The sequence below is a fragment of the Chiloscyllium plagiosum genome, chromosome 1 (assembly GCF_004010195.1).
Source record: "Chiloscyllium plagiosum isolate BGI_BamShark_2017 chromosome 1, ASM401019v2, whole genome shotgun sequence".
Taxonomy (NCBI): Eukaryota; Metazoa; Chordata; class Chondrichthyes; order Orectolobiformes; family Hemiscylliidae; genus Chiloscyllium; species Chiloscyllium plagiosum.
The window spans coordinates 58,172,761-58,188,911 of NC_057710.1; the positions used below are offsets into that span (position 1 = coordinate 58,172,761).

Here is a 16,151-nt window from a genome sequence, read left to right on the forward strand (position 1 = left end):
CTGTCAAAGTGGGAATAACAAATTTAGATCAGAAGGATAATTTAACATAAAAATTGTGAATAGAAGATAGCTTACCTCAGCAGAAGCTGGCTGAGCGGTCTTGAGTAATTCTGACACAGCGCATGCCAGATTCTTGGCTGCTTTCAGTAGCTGTTGTCCATTTGCACCCTCATCCTCCATTAGGGCTGCAAGCAGTTTGACACCCTTTGACATCTCAGTTAAGTTTGAGGAGATTGTTGTCACAGCACATCCAACTGCTGTATAGTCTGTATCAAGAGGATCTCCTGTAAAATGAGCATGGTTTTAAAAATAGTACTTTAATTGGCACATTTTCAGTTTGATTTTTGAGGTAGGAATTCTTCAAAAATAATTGCTATTTACCCTCCTGTTCTGTGAGGTGGGGGTGGGGGGTGTGACGGCGGGTGCACTGCAGCCCTAGGAGAGGTTATTAAAGTTTCCAGAACAAGTAATAGAACAGAATATGTAAAGGGTCAGGAATCTAACTTCAGGCACAGCAGATAAGGGGTCAACTATGAGAAAGGTGCGTGTGTGTGGGTGGGGGGGGGGGTCAACGCAGATCTGAGGGGGTTATACTTAAATGTACATGAAACAAAATAAATATATACAAAACAAGGTAAATGAGCTTGTACGATATTGTAGGTTATCACAGAGTCGTGACTGCAAGGGCTGGGAACTAAATATATAAGAATACATGTTCTTTTGAAAGGACAGGCTGACAGATGGTGGAGATGGGGTTGCCTTGTTAGTAAGAAATTAAATTAAATTAAATCAATACAAGAAGTGATAGTAAAAACGTGTAGAATCTGTGTGGGTAGAGTAGAGAAACCACAAGGAAAAAGGACCTTGATAAGAATTGTGTAGAATCCTCCTAGCAGTAGTTATGATGTGGGACAGAAAATATATCAGGAAACAGAAAAGACATTTAAAAAAGGCATTATTACAATAATCATGTGGGGTTTCAACATGCAAAGGGCCAGGGAAAGTCAGTTTTTGTAGATCCCATGAAAAGGTATTAGCAAAATGTCGATGAGATGATCTTTTAGAGCAGTTTTTGGAAGTGTCCACAAGGAATCAGGCAATTTTGGGTTTGGTGATGTGTAATGGCGTAAACTTGATTAAGAGTTTAAGGTGTAAGAACTCCTGGGGGGCTGTGATCAGAATATGATAAAATTCAGCCTGCAGTTTGAGATGAAGAATCAGCTGGAACCAGATGACGTGGTATTACCATTGAGTAAAGGTAACTACAAAGACAGGAGGGAGGGTTGGTCAGAGTTGATAGGAAGGTAAAAACAATGACTGCAGATGCTGGAAACCAGATTCTGGATTAGTGGTGCTGGAAGAGCACAGCAGTTCAGGCAGCATCCGAGGAGCAGTAAAATCGACCAAATGTTTGCCCGAAACGTCAATTTTACTGCTCCTCGGATGCTGCCTGAACTGCTGTGCTCTTCCAGCACCTTTAATCCAGAGTTGATAGGAAGGTAAGTCTAGCAGGAAAGGCAGCGCATGTGCTGGCTTGGAGGGATGTGCTGGCTTGGAGGGATGTGCTGGCTTGGAGGGGGTCCAGGGGAAGTTTACAGGAAGGATCCTGGGATGAAAGACTGGCCATAAGAAGAAGAGGTTGAGAGTTTTGGGTGAAATCCTGGTGCCAAATAATTGGTCGTAGATTTTTTTTGGAGCTGAGTTGTTCCGCCAGACCCAAACTGAGGAGTAAGCTGGTTGTTGCTGAGTAAGTGCCTTTTGACAGAAATACCAATGACCTCTCCTATAACTTTGCTAACACTGAAAGTAGAAACAATTGGCTAGATTAGAGGAGGAATTTCTTTTGAGGTTGTGAATCCTTGAAACTTCTTTGAAAGCAGTGGGGATGGAGTCCTTTAACATTTTTAAGGCTGAGATAGATAAATTCTTTGTCAATCGGGGAAAATCAAGGAAAAGGCAAGAAATGGATGTAAGGAGTGTCAGATCAGTAATGATACCATTGCATGGCAGAGCAGGTTTGTGGGGCTAAATGACCAACTCCTGTGCCTATGTCTTTAAATCTTGTTCTGATTGAGAATAGAGTCAGAGTTATAAAGCACAGAAACAGGTCTTTGGGATATATCTGAGCAATTTGATTCTCATGTTGTCATTGTATTGGAATAGTTTGCAAGAGGTTTGTAGGGGTGAACTTATAAAAGTTCATAAAATCAGGACGGGCATGGATAGGATAGATGGACAAAGTCTTTTCCCTGGAGTGGGGGAATCCAGAACTAGAGGGCATAGGTTTATGGTGAGAGGGGAAAGATATATTAAAAAAAGACCTACGGGGCAACTTTTTCACGCAGAGGGTGGTATGTGTATGGAATGAGCTGCCAGTGGTGGAGGCTAGTACCACTGCAACATTTAAAAGACATCTGTATGGGTATATGAACAGGAAGGGTTTGGAGGGATACCGGCTGGGTGCTGGCAAGTGGGACTAGATTAGATCACGATATCTGGTCAGCATGGACGAGTTGGACTGAAGCGTCTGTTTCCATGTTTTATATCTCTATGACTCAAAGAGTCTGCAGCACTACTGATGATGTCAGGAACCAAAGCTTTCATTCTGAATTCAGACTTTCTTAGAGATTGTGGAATGAATCAAAAAGACAGCTATTGGTAATACAGTGGACCTCAGGAGGAAGCAAAGGTGAATCATCCACTCAGAACTTCCAGCAGAAAATGGATCCAAATGCTTTTGCACAACACGCTGAGCTCCTACATTGTTGAGAATGCTTGTGGAACGTCTTCCTTCAGTGAGTTCTTTAGTTGGCCTCCACATTCACAATTGGAAGTGGCACGACTGTAGAACTTTGCTCTGTCTATAGCATAGTTCTTAAAGCCTGCACATCGTTCTGTCTTGCAGCTTTAGCAGGCTGAAAACTCATTTTTAAGTATGCGTGATGCTGCACATGATGAATTGATCCCATGGATTTATAATAATGGTATTGAGAGAGATACAGCCACAGAGAGTCTAGTATAATCAAGTTTGCAAGAAAGGAAAGTGGAACGTTGGCCTTTATTGCAAGGAGGGCATGTAGGAGAAAGTGAGGACTGCAGATGCTGGAGATCAGAGTCGAGAGTGTGTTGCTGGGAAAGCACAGCAGGTCAGGCAGCATCCAAGGAGCAGGGGAAGGGCTTATACCTGAAATGTCAATTCTCTTGCTCACACACAAGCAGTTAGGATTTGGAACGTAATGCCTGAGAGGTTGTAGAATCAATTGTGGCCTTTAAAGAGGGAATTGGATAAACATCTCAAGATATATGATTTGATACAATACCAAAGGTTGACACAGTAGGACTAGTCTTATAGACTGCCAAGGTGGACTCAACAGGCACCTGCTTTACTGTAACCATTTTGATTTCGAGAACAATCACAATTTTCTGACTCGCTGTACCAAACTTTATTACTTCAAAATACTCACCAATGATCCTGCTAAATGCGAGATTTCATTTCATCCTCTAAAAACACACTGGAATAACACAATTTGTCTCTTCAACTGACCTGCAGTAAGGTTGACAACGGATGCTGTGCCTGCAGTAATGGCATCAACTTGTGAATGGATCTCATGTTTGGATTCATCCATTTTATTTTTTCTCCATGCTTTTGACGCCTACAACATAAAACAATAAACTTTCCACATTAAAATCAAATCCATGTTATTTTGACATAAAATTAGAATTACATGGTCAATAGAATTATTAAGACACAATGATTCATTAGGTTGACAGGATGAGCTGGATAACAGCATAAAAGCAAGATCAATGTATTTATCAGAAATAGGCCAGATTTATATATGGTTTGTAACGTGACAAGCACCTCAAGCAACAAAATAACAACTCAAATGGTGAATGATAATGTGTCTCTGGAGTAAATCTCAAAGTGATCAGTATTCAATTATTTAAAATCTACATTGATGGTATGTTGATATTTAAATGCGATTTAAATGAATAATAAAATGTTTATACAATATATCAATTTTACGCAGTAATTGAACTTCTAGCAAGCAGTACACATTTATCACAAATGTTAGGCTTCATGCAACATTAAAGGACTGTATGCTATAAAGGTAGTTTTCTCATTATATTGTTAATCCAGTAGGGGACTTTTAAGCCACCAAAATTATTAAAATATTAAAACAGCAACGCATTCTCACAAATTATTTAGAATTCATTGATGTTTATCCCAACGTATCCTCCTCTAAATGAGATAGAATAGCACAAACTGGAAGAAAAGCATCTCATTTTCCACTTGGAGATCCTACAGCCTTTAAGACTCAATACGGAGTTCAATAATTTTAGGGCTGAGCACCTTTTCTCCGTCCTTTCTCCAAACTCTCCCACACCAGGCCTCATCATCACACGGGCTACTACCAGAACTTACTATTGCCAGCTACTCATGGACCTATTAATTCTCCCAGGCTGACCATTATGCAATCCTTTTATTTCAGGGTCACTGGTCCCAAAATGCTAACTTTGCTTTCTCTCCACAGATGCTGTCAGACCTGTTGCATTTCTTCAAACATTTCTGCTTTTGTTACAGATTTCCAGCACCTGCAGGTTTTTTAGGTTTTCTTTGTTTCATTTTAACTAACACTGAGGCAGCTGGGGTAGCACGGTGGCTCAGTGGGTAGCACTGCTGCCTCACAGCATCAGGGTCCCAGGTTCGTTTCTAGCCTTGAGCGATTGTCTGTGTGGAGTTTGCACATTCTCCCCGTGTCTGCGTGTGTTTCCTCCGGGTGGTCCGGTTTCCTCCCACAGTCCAAAGATGTGCAGGTCAGGTGGATTGACCGTGCTAAATTGCCCGTAGTGTTAGGTGCGTTAGTCAGAGGGAAATGGGTCTGGGTGGGTTACTCTTTGGAGGGTCGGTATGGACTTGTTGGGCCAAAGGGCATGTTTCCACACTGTAGGGAATCTAATCTAATCAGTTAGCCTCACGTTTGCTTACAAAAGTATAGCCATTGCAGATCCAAGAGTTGCTTAGTTTAGAAAGATCTTTCTGTTCAGAACAAAGTCAAGTGAATTTTCTATTTGGGTATGATCTTTAAAGACTGGAATCTTGAATATTGTCCTTGACTGTTGGACATACCTATTAACATCCTCAAGTTTTGTCACTTTTCCCCAACAAATAATGCGCATATTAAATCAGATTGTTATGATTACACTTATTCATTCATTCATTTTACTTAGCAGTCCTTCAAGCTTTTTTTTTTAATTCCCATATCTGAAATCAAGCCCCTCATTTTCAGTAGCCTTTCGTAAGCTCTGTTTGGAGGTTCTGTTGCCACATTCAATGCCTCAATGTTTAGCTTCAACTGAACCACGGAGCTACAAAATAGTGCACTCCGCAAAATGCTAAACTTGTATTGCTGCTTTAGATAGGAATCACATTCAATTCAAGTGATGCATCAATGGACTCTAAATGGATTGATAATGAGGATCATCAAATATAAAATGATCAGCAATACACTTGGATAATACAAATCTTAAATTTAGAATATTGTAACCATTTTTGGTCTTACGTGACAATGGACTACAGATATTCTAAAGGTGGTAGAGTAGCAAGCCACCCAAGTGATATACAGGCATAACCATCAGGACAGACTTAAAGAGTTGAGCCTTTTTTAACTTTACAAATCTGGTTGCTTATGGGGACCATCATGGAGATTTTTTTTTAAAAATTGAGAGAAATGGGCGTACCTTACCAAAGTCTAGATTATAGTGGTACTGGAAAAGCACAGCAGGTCAGGCATCATCAGAGGAGCAGGGAAATCGACATTTCGGGCAAAAGCCCTTCATCAGGAATAGAGGTAGGGTGCCTGCAGAGTGGAGAGATTATCTGCCTGACCTGCTGTGCTTTTCCAGCACCACTATAATCTAGACTCTGGTTTCCAGCATCTGCAGCCCTTGTTTTTACCCAGTTTGTACCTTACCAAAGCAAGCACATTTTTTCTGCTTTAGCCTCAAATTTAGGTGCGTTTAAAATGTCATAAAATTTATTCAATTTAATTTTAATTGTCAGTTCAGAAATTCATCATCGGTACATTGAATCCCATGTTGCAGGATTGTATTGCAGCAACACATTTTGTTTCCTGTTAAAGGTTGCAATCTCTTCTTTTGACTCATGATAGATGTTGGATGCATACAAAGAAGACTCTTTTCTAATTAAGAATATATACAATATGTAATCATGGTATGCATATTTCTAATCATAGCAGTCATTCAAATTACTAAAAGTCTCTGCAGCTCAAGTTAATAAATTCGCATTTGTTTCCCTCAGGCAGCCAGCTACCTCTCTACATTCAGAACAGATCCACTGTAGTCCAGATGGGATAAAACGGGGTCTTTTCATGAGTAGTGTGTTCAACTACATGAGGAATAAATTAGTATAGAAGCAATTAACATTGTATTGAGTTTCTATGAGTTGAATTAAGGCCGCATGTCGCAGATGTTTTGCATTTTTCCCTTTCTATGTGTTGCACAATTTATAATGTGGCCTCTAAACACTGACTTAACAGGAAAACGCTCAAGAGCTTTTGCTGCGTATAGATCTGCAATTCCTCTGAAAGGATGATGACTAGCTCTGAATTTGTTATTAACACTTGTATCATGATCTTAAACAGAGTAGTTTGAAGTAAATTTATTTCCAGCAATGTATAATTTTAATGTCCTTTAGAAAAAACAAATGCTTGAACTAGCAGTCACAACACTTCAGTCAAGTGGACCAAAATTCAATAATCTGATGTTCTCAAAATGATGCTACGGTGAGAGTTCTTCACATCCATTTTAAATTAATTTCACTTGGCATATCTAGAAGCATTGACGAATGCACAAGTTTATGCACCTGCACTTAAATACACAGATCAAGAAGTTATTACTAAATATAAGTATACAATGGTTCAGTGAATTAATCAGAATTAACTTACAGCATCATGTCCAAGGGGCGGCAAGGCATCAACATCATCCAGACTAGCTGTTGCTTGTTGTACAGCTTGCATGCTGGAATTAATAGTTCCCATGAGAGCTTGCTGGGCAGATGTCTAAAAAAGAAAATTATAAAAATTGCAATTTAGTTACGCTGTATTAAAGAAAACATTCATTCATTCTCAATGTTACTGGCAGTTCATCAAGGAATCTGCAGCACACAAAATATTGCTCTAAAGAAGTCAAGGTTTTGTTTCAAAGAAAATAGGTTTCCAAAATGTTTATTGAATAAATTTCAGTAATACTACCCAATAAAACATGCAGCTGAAATGTTCAGAAGTAAATACTCAAATTCAACACACACCTTTTACTAATGTCCTTTCTAGAGTTAAAACCTGGTATTAATTAGTCCTCCAACATGAAGGCAAGAAAGCTATGATTATGAAGTTATAGAAAATAATTTCACCAATCAACCAACTGTAATCGCAGATACCCATCATTTTCCAGTACATACTGCTTTCCTGAAGATCAATTCAATATGCTTCAGAGATGGACAGAAAGTGTTTGGTGCTTACTTAATAATTGTTGGGTAGGAGCCAGAAAAACCTTAAGGGTAATTATTTTCCCCTCCTTTGCTGTGTGACTAAGAAATAATTTTATTGCATGTTTACAAAAACTGATGAAGTTGCCTGTGGAAATCTATGAAAACTTTGCCTTGTCCAACTACTTTGATGGGTTACTAGTAGGTGGCTTGAAGGTCTCAAGACGAACATGATGGTTGCAAAAGGCCAACTACCTTACTCCACAATGTCCAGGCTAAGGTAATCATGATATGCTACTAATGGGCAATAAGTTAATAATTCTGGAATATGAAGCTAGATTCAGTTATGGTGATGTGAAATTACCACTGGCAGTCATTAAAAACCCAACACGTTCACTAATGTCATTTAGGGATGAACATCTACCATCTTTACTTGGTATAGACTACATGTGACACCCGATGACCAAATGTTATGTATGTGAGCTAATGACTAATTAAATCCAGAAAGCACAACCATCAGCCACATACCTGAGGGAGCATGTATCATAAGGCAGTGGAGCAGAATTTAGAGGGGACCTGATTAATATGCACCAATTCCAAATATTTCTTAACAGCAATTTTATGAGTTAATCCAGGGGCATAATAATTAAAATCTTCATTCATTTAAATATAGTTTCTTACCAATGGAGGCATATGTCCTCTGTGCATCTGACCGCTGGTCACCTGTTGTTGGGCTGCTGGCATTGTTCCAACCTGAAAGCTCTCTGGACCTCCAGCTCCAGAACGCATAATTGCAGGTAATGCCACAGAACCATGTTCCACTTTTCCAGTTCTGTTAAACTGTTGCTGCATGATGGTAGACCTGCAAAAATAGTAGTGCACATAAATAATATCAATTCATTAAACGTATATTACAAAGAAAATCCGAACGTTATTCAAGTTGCTGCTTATTTTTCAAATGTAGTTGCATTTATGGTGTTACACCATTTCATCATAAAGGAACACAGGAATGTAAAAACAGAAATAGGCCTTTCAGGCTCCTTCAAGCCATTTCCACCATTTAACTTGATCATAGCTGATCTCTGCCTCAAATCTATGTACAGATATTTTTCATATTCTTCAGTACCAAACAAATCTCAGGCTTACAAGTTCCAATTGGCCAGTGTCAAATTCATCTTGGAAAGAGAAGAGAGAGAAGTTTCACTATCTTGACTGAAATAAAGTACATTCCGAGTGCACAACAAAATGGGCTAACATTCATAGAGTCAGAGAGATGTACAGTATGGAAACAGGCCCTTTGGTTCAACCTGTCCATGCTGACCAGATATCCCAACTCAATCTAGTCCCACCTGCCAGCACCCGGCCCATATCCTTCCACACTCTTCCTATTCCTATACCCATCCAAATGCCTCTTAAATGTTGCAATTGTAACAACCTCCACCACATCCTCTGGCAGCTCAATCCATACTCGTACCACACTCTGCGTGAAAACGTTGCCCCTTAGGTCTCTTTTATATCTTTCCCCTCTCACCTTAAACCTATGCCCTCTAGTTCTGGACTCCCCGGCCCCAGGGAAAAGACTTTGCCTATTTACCCTATCCATGCCCCTCATAATTTGTAAACCTCTATAAGGTCACCCCTCAGCCTCCAATGCTCCAGGGAAAACAGCCCCAGCCTGTTCAGCCTCTCCCTATAGCTCAAATCCTCCAACGCTGGCAATATCCTTGTAAATCTTTTCCGAATCCTTTCAAGTTTCACAACATCTTTCCGATAGGAAGGAGAAGAGAATTGCATGCAATATTCCAACAGTGGCCTAACCAATGTCTTGTTCAGCCACAACATGACCTCCCAACTCTGACCAATAAACGAAAGCATACCAAACACCTTCTTCACTATCCTATCTACCTGCAACTCCACTTTCAAGGAGTCATCTGCAAACTTACTAACTGTACCTCTTATGCTCGCATCCAAATCATTTATGTAATTGACAAAAAGTAGAGGACCCAGTATCGATCCTTGTGGCACTCCACTGGTCACAAGCCTCCAGTCTGAAAACCAATCCTCCACCACCACCGCTCTGTCTTCTACCTTTGAGCCAGTTCTGTATCCAAATGGCTAGTTCTCCCTGTATTCCATGAGACCTAAACTTGCTAATCAGTCTCCCATGAGGAATCTTGTGGAACACCTTACTGAAGTCCATATAGATCACATCTACTGCTCTGCCCTCATCAATCTTCTTTGTTACTTCTTCAAAAAACTTAATCAAGTTTTTGAGACATGATTTCCCAAGCGCAAAGCCATGTTGACTATCCCGAAACATTTTTTGCCTTTCCAAATACATGTACATCCTGTCCCTCAGGATTCCCTCCAACAACTTGCCCACCACCGAAGTCAGGCTCACCGGTCTATAGTTCCCTGGCTTGTCTTTACCACCCTTCTTAAACAGTGGCACCACGTTTGCCAACCTCCAGTCTTCCGGCATCTCATCTGTGACCATCGATGAAATAAATATCTCAGCAAGAGGCCCAGCAATCACTTCTCTGGCTTCCCACAGAATTCGTGGGTACATCTGATCAGGTCCTGGGGATTTATCCACCTTTAACCGTTTCAAGACATTCAGCACTTCCTCCTCTGTAATCTGTACATTTTGCAAGATGTCACCATCTAGCTCCCTACGGTCTATATCTTCCGTATCTTTTTCCACAGTAAATAATGATGCAAAATATTCATTTAGTATCTCTCCCATTTTCTGTGGCTCCACACAAAGGCCGCCTTGTTGATCTTTCAGGGGCCCTATTCTCTCCCTAGTTCCCCTTTTGTCCTTAATATATTTGTAAAAACCTTTTGGATTCTCCTTAATTCTATTTGCCAAAGCTATCTCATGTCCCCTTTTTGCCCTCCTGATTTCCCTCTTAAGTATACTCCTACTTCCTTTATCCTTCTCTAAGGATTCACTCGATCTATCCTGTCTATACCCGACATATGCTGCCTTCTTTTTCTTGACCAAACCCTCAATTTCATTAGTCATCCAGCATTCCCAGTACCTACCAGCCTTCCTTTTCACCCTGACAGGAATATACTTTCTCTGGATTTTTGTTATCTCATTTCTGAAGGCTTCCTATTTTCCAGCTGTCCCTTTACCTGCGAACATCTGCCTCCAATCAGCTTTCGAAAGTTCTTGCCTAATACCGTCAAAATTGGCCTTTCTCCAATTTAGAACTTCAACTTTTAGATCTGGTCTATCCTTTTCCATCACTATTTTAAAACAAATAGAATTATGGTCGCTGGCCCCAAAGTGCTCCCCCACTGACACCTCAGTCACCTGCCCTGCCTTATTTCCCAAGAGTAGGTCAAATTTTGCACCTTCTCTAGTAGGTACATCCATATACTGAATCAGAATATTGTCTTGTACGCACTTAAGAAATTCCTCTCCATCTAAACCTTTACCACTTCATTTTAGGATGTGGCTTCATTTTAGATTCCTCCAGAGAAAATTGTTTCTTTGCATATTGCTTTAAACAGTTTTGGTTAGATTATCCTTTAACGTTCTACTTTTCTAATCAACCTTTTCAGAGATGTTATTACACGCCTTTTGGAGCAGAAGGGACTTGAACACAGGCTTCCCAGTTCAATGGGAGGGACACTACTACTGCACTAGTGGGTACCCTGTTCAACTTTCTATATTCAAGGAAATACATGCCTAGTTTAACCAACCCATTCCCATAATTTAACCATTCAAAACCAGATATTATTCTATAACTTTTTTCTTGCATAATGAACATGTCATTGTTAAAAAGGATATTTCCTCACTTCACAGGTGAAGAGGTACAAGGTCTTAAGGTACAACTGCAAACACGGGGAAGGTGAAGTAGAAGTGACACATTTCTTCTGGAGAATAGAAAGAAGCCATACAACTTTAGATAGAATTTCATCCTGACTACATTATGAGCATCACTTCCAGTTTCATTTACCTGGATTGTGGACTAATATTTTTGCATGGGTCTCATAACTTTAAAAAAAAGAGTCTTTTACGTGTTTTATTTTTCCACTTACTTCTTGGGAGACACAGAATCCTCCAACATCGTAGATTCTTCATCGCCCTCCAATCCAAAATGGTCTTTGCTTTTTTTCTACGAAGAGGAAAGTTTATTTGTATCTGCTTTGAAAGCCAAGTTCCCCAGTGTGCTCTTTACTAACCCATTTGTTGTTAAACGGAAGATACGATTCGAGAACCAGCTAGCTTTGCACTCCAATTCCTACCAGTACAAATCTAGAACTCAGTCGCCAACTTTTACCAGCGTTTGGCCACTTAATACAGAAACACTTTATAATACTCTAAATGAGTTGACTACAAAGGCTAAATCACCTTACTAAAATTCTGCAATTGCAAGACATTCTCAGTGATAAGCCAATAAGGAATGGATTCACAAACAGATTCTCAGTTCTGACCGATAACATATTTTTATTAATAGTCAACAATGCACTGTTTTCTTCACTATGTCTCATTCAACTTGACTTGAAAACAAATAGGATTTAACATCTTGACAGCCGAGAATAGTAAACTACAGCTTGTTATACTTGTGCATAAAGTTACACTGTCAAAAATTCAATGGTGGAAGCAATATTCAAAATTACATCTAAAATTGAGCACTATTCCCGTATAAAAACGAGCACTAACAGAATAATAATGCTCACTTGCTTTTTGTTTTAAAAATGATTTCTTACTTGTTTAAGAACATGCTTTAAAACTACATTTCTAAATTTGTTCTGAATTCTTGTTTTCATTTCATCACTTTTAACCCTGTACTTATTTTTTAAAACTGTCAAGAACATCACAAATACGAGGAGTAAACCACATGACCCTGGAGTCTACTCTTCCATTCAAAACAAGTTTCACTTTCCAGGCTGCTCCCCAAATCAATGGATTCCCCGAGATACCAAAAATCTATACATCTCAACTTTAACGATGCTCAGCAATGAAGCATTCCAGCCTATGAAAACTCCAAAGGTTGCTATCTTCCAGTATAAAAGATTCTTCTTACCAAGGTCATGATTGATTGGCTCATACCCATGTTGACCTCAAGCCCCTTCAGAGTCTTGCATGTTTTAGTAAGATCAGCTCTAACATTCCTCTAGATTCCAGAAAACGTAGAGAACATTTACTCATCACAGGTCAATCTTCTACTTCCCAATTGAGTAAACCTGCTCTCTACCATCTCTTAAAATCAGTTTTAGGAATTACCAAAAAAGAGTAGCTAGAAACAGAAATTCTGACCAATTTGACAATTTCCAGCTCAGTGGTGCCAAGGTCGCTTATCTTCCTCCCTTCTCCAACACAAATTCAGCCCATAGTACAAACAAGTCCAACAACAAGTGGGTCAAAATCCTGGAATTCCCTCCTTAAGGATCAACATACAGCACATGAACTGCAGCAGTTCAAGCAGCAGCTCACCACCACCTTCTCAAGGGCAATTAAGGATAGACAATAAAAAAGACTGGCCAGCCAGAAATGCTCATATCCCATGAATCAATAAAAAATACCTCCTCAGCTTCCACAAGCTCAAATAGTTTCATGACCACCTGATTCAGGCATACCTCACTATGATTCTCAGGGAATATATTGATAAGTTTTATTGTTTTTATAGTTTTGTTGATGCAGAAAATCCAAAGATTGTTGTGGTTCTGTTCGCCGAGCTGCACTGAGGATGTCACCTAGACAGGGGACGAAACGTTTGCAACAAAAATTTCCAGCTCAGCGAACAGAACCACAACAACGAGCACCCGAGCTACAAATCTTCACCCAAACTTTGAATCCAAAGATTGTCACATTTTGACATCATTCCCTATATCTGTATTACAGTGGAAATTTGTAAGAAATCTAAACACACTTGTAAACTAAACAGATGACAACCAAAGAAAGAAATTTACTGGAATACCTTTTTCAGAATGATGTCGATGTATCCAGCTATAAGCTGTGCAATTTGTTCTCCTTCAGTTGTCTGAACTGAGTAATAACCATCCTGATAGTCACCAAAATCCTGCATGGAGGAAAAGTAGCAAAAAAATTCCTTAGAACATCACACAGCTCAAAACATCAAATTTAATCGCAATTTATTACTTTTCACAAATCTCTTTTGCATTTCCTTCTTTGTGGTGGCTCAGTGACAGCAGATTTTCTGAGTCAGAAGGTTATGATTTCAAGTTGCACCCTAGGACTCAACCATATAACCTAAGATGATTCATCAATGCAGTCATGTCACTTTAGGAGACACCCTCAGGTCATGTGTTAAACCAAGGCCCAGTCTGTTCGTTTGGGTGGATGCAAATAGTCCCATAGTGCAAATTGAACAGTGGAGAATACTCTGTGATGTATTAAAGGACAAATCTTATGATCAAAATATTAGTGTAATGTAGCTCACTGTTGTTTAGAAGGGCTTAAAATATGCTATTTGACTACATAACAGTCACGAAGCTTCAAAAAGCAATTAGTTAATTACTTTGATATATCTGAAATAAAATATGCTTTATAACCTCACTAGTTCTTGTTTTACAGTAGATGTTGTTAAACTTTGTAATTGAGACAGTACGGGTTGGGGTCAAGCAAACTTTTCATCTGCTTCTGTAGCATCTGCTCATGAAGCTTGATGCCTTTTCCTTATCAGTAGTTCTTCCAACACAGCTAGATTACTCAAAACCACTACCAATAGAAGAAATAATATTATTCATAAACCAACAACACAAATCTGAAATGATTGGATAATTTCAACTCCAATCATATTTAACAAGTACACTGTCTAGAACCACAACATTAAATCTGAAAATGATTCTTTCAATTATACTGCGATACAAAATATGCGAGAATGATCATGCGACTAATGTTAGATCTGATCCATAATTTCATTTACTCTTCTATTTTTTTCTAGTCTAAAAGTTAAGACAAGATGGCAACATTTGGTTGAGTTCAATACTACTTTCTTCCCTTATCGGAGGCTGGAAGACAAATTGTTCTCATCAATGCACCTGATTTTAACTTTTGGCAACTTCACAAGGTCGAGCACTTCATTCAATTTTTTTTTTTTTTTACAAATACCAATTTAAAAATTCGCCATATTATTGTAAGAAAGAGAAAACCATAGCTTGGCCTTTAGCTTTATTCTGAAATTACTCAAGGACATCACAAGTTGCATCACAGATACTCTTTAGTAAACAACACTCAGAGACAACCTTGATACGTGTATTGTCTGAAGGATGAAAACTGAATGAGATAAGATTCACTCAATAGGAAGTTAATATCTTACTGCAACGGACAGAATTCAGTGTTATGAAACTATTGATTGCTGAAGTGTAGGTTCAGATGCAAATCAGAACACAAAGGTGAAATATTAATATTATCATAGAAAGATGTGCATTTTTCAGCATACACTGGCATTTGGTGGTGCCAGTTAAATCAAAACCCATCAGCTTTCAAGAGACTTTCAGTTCATTTATAATTACTTCAGACTTGCAACATTGGTATCTTGTACAGTAAATTCGATCCCTATTACCTTTGTTTAAAAACTGCCAATGATCAAAACATGATTTTAAGTCCTGGGACTGTAAATGTTCAGGCAAACAGTGATAGGATTGGTACCTTATACAATGACCCTTGATAATAAAAGTGTTCCAGTAAGGACTAAATATTGTTTAGTTGCAGACCTTGATTTTCAGTTTTAAGGTCCTTGTGAGTAGTAAAAGTAGTAAATGCTGCATGTACAATTCTAAATGCTTACATTGGCGTCATTGCAAGTAACTTAGCATCATTTCACAAGGAATATTGCATTTGGTAATCTTGATATAGATTAGAAACTGTTCTTCTGAACCCACGTCAAAATCAGGAACAATGTATTTGCATTAAGGTAGGGGAAATTGGAGATGCCAGTCATGGTCTGCAATCCAAATCAAGAACTCTTGCCCCAAGTATAGTTTTCACTTCTAGAATCCATCCCTTCACACGTGCCTAATATGAACAAGCAATGCATTTGACCGCTTCATTCAACCATTACTTTTATTGTAAAATAATTAACATCAGCTATTAATGTTCCTCCAATCCTGGTGCTCGTGTACCTCTACATTCTCTCTGAAGTCTCGACATTCTTGATAGATGGGGGCGGCATGGTGGCATGGCAGTGGTTAGCACTGCTGCCTCACAGCACCAGAGACCCGGGTTCAATTCCCGCCTCAGGCAACTGTCTGTGTGGAGTTTGCACTTCTCCCAGTGTCTGCGTGGGTTTCCTCCCACAGTCCAAAAATGTGCAGGTTAGGTGAATTGGCCATGCTAAATTGCCCATAGTGTAAGGTGAAGGGGTAAATGTAGGGGAATGGGTCTGGGTGGGTTGCTATTCGGAGGGTCAGTGTGGACTTGTTGGGCTGAAGGGCCTGTTTCCACACTAAGTAATCTAATCTAATCTAAAAAAAATGTTGTAGTTCTTGTTTGGTGCACAGGACTGGGCACAATGCGCTGAGGCCTAGTGATTTATAGTATCTTTGTACAAACTTTTGTGCTTGATGCTTCTACTTATAAAGCCCGAATCCCATATTTAAATTTAAATTTAGTCTCCTCAAATTTTAAATATTTCTGCTCATAAACTCTCAGGTCCTTCTTCTGCAC

The 16,151-nt window shown here is 39.2% G+C and overlaps 1 protein-coding gene across 6 annotated transcripts in view; it reads right to left on the reverse strand.

Moving 5' to 3' along the window:
* Positions 1-16,151, reverse strand: part of tln1 (talin 1) — a 162,314-nt gene that overhangs the window by 92,158 nt on the left and 54,005 nt on the right. For all 6 annotated transcript variants that reach the window (XM_043687343.1, XM_043687380.1, XM_043687371.1 and 3 more), the window contains 6 exons: positions 13,441-13,542; positions 11,558-11,634; positions 8,186-8,366; positions 6,966-7,079; positions 3,545-3,653; positions 76-284 (listed from right to left, as the gene is read on the reverse strand). In XM_043687343.1, the coding sequence (XP_043543278.1) occupies positions 76-284; positions 3,545-3,653; positions 6,966-7,079; positions 8,186-8,366; positions 11,558-11,634; positions 13,441-13,542 (792 nt within the window). The remainder of the gene's footprint in view (positions 1-75; positions 285-3,544; positions 3,654-6,965; positions 7,080-8,185; positions 8,367-11,557; positions 11,635-13,440; positions 13,543-16,151) is intronic.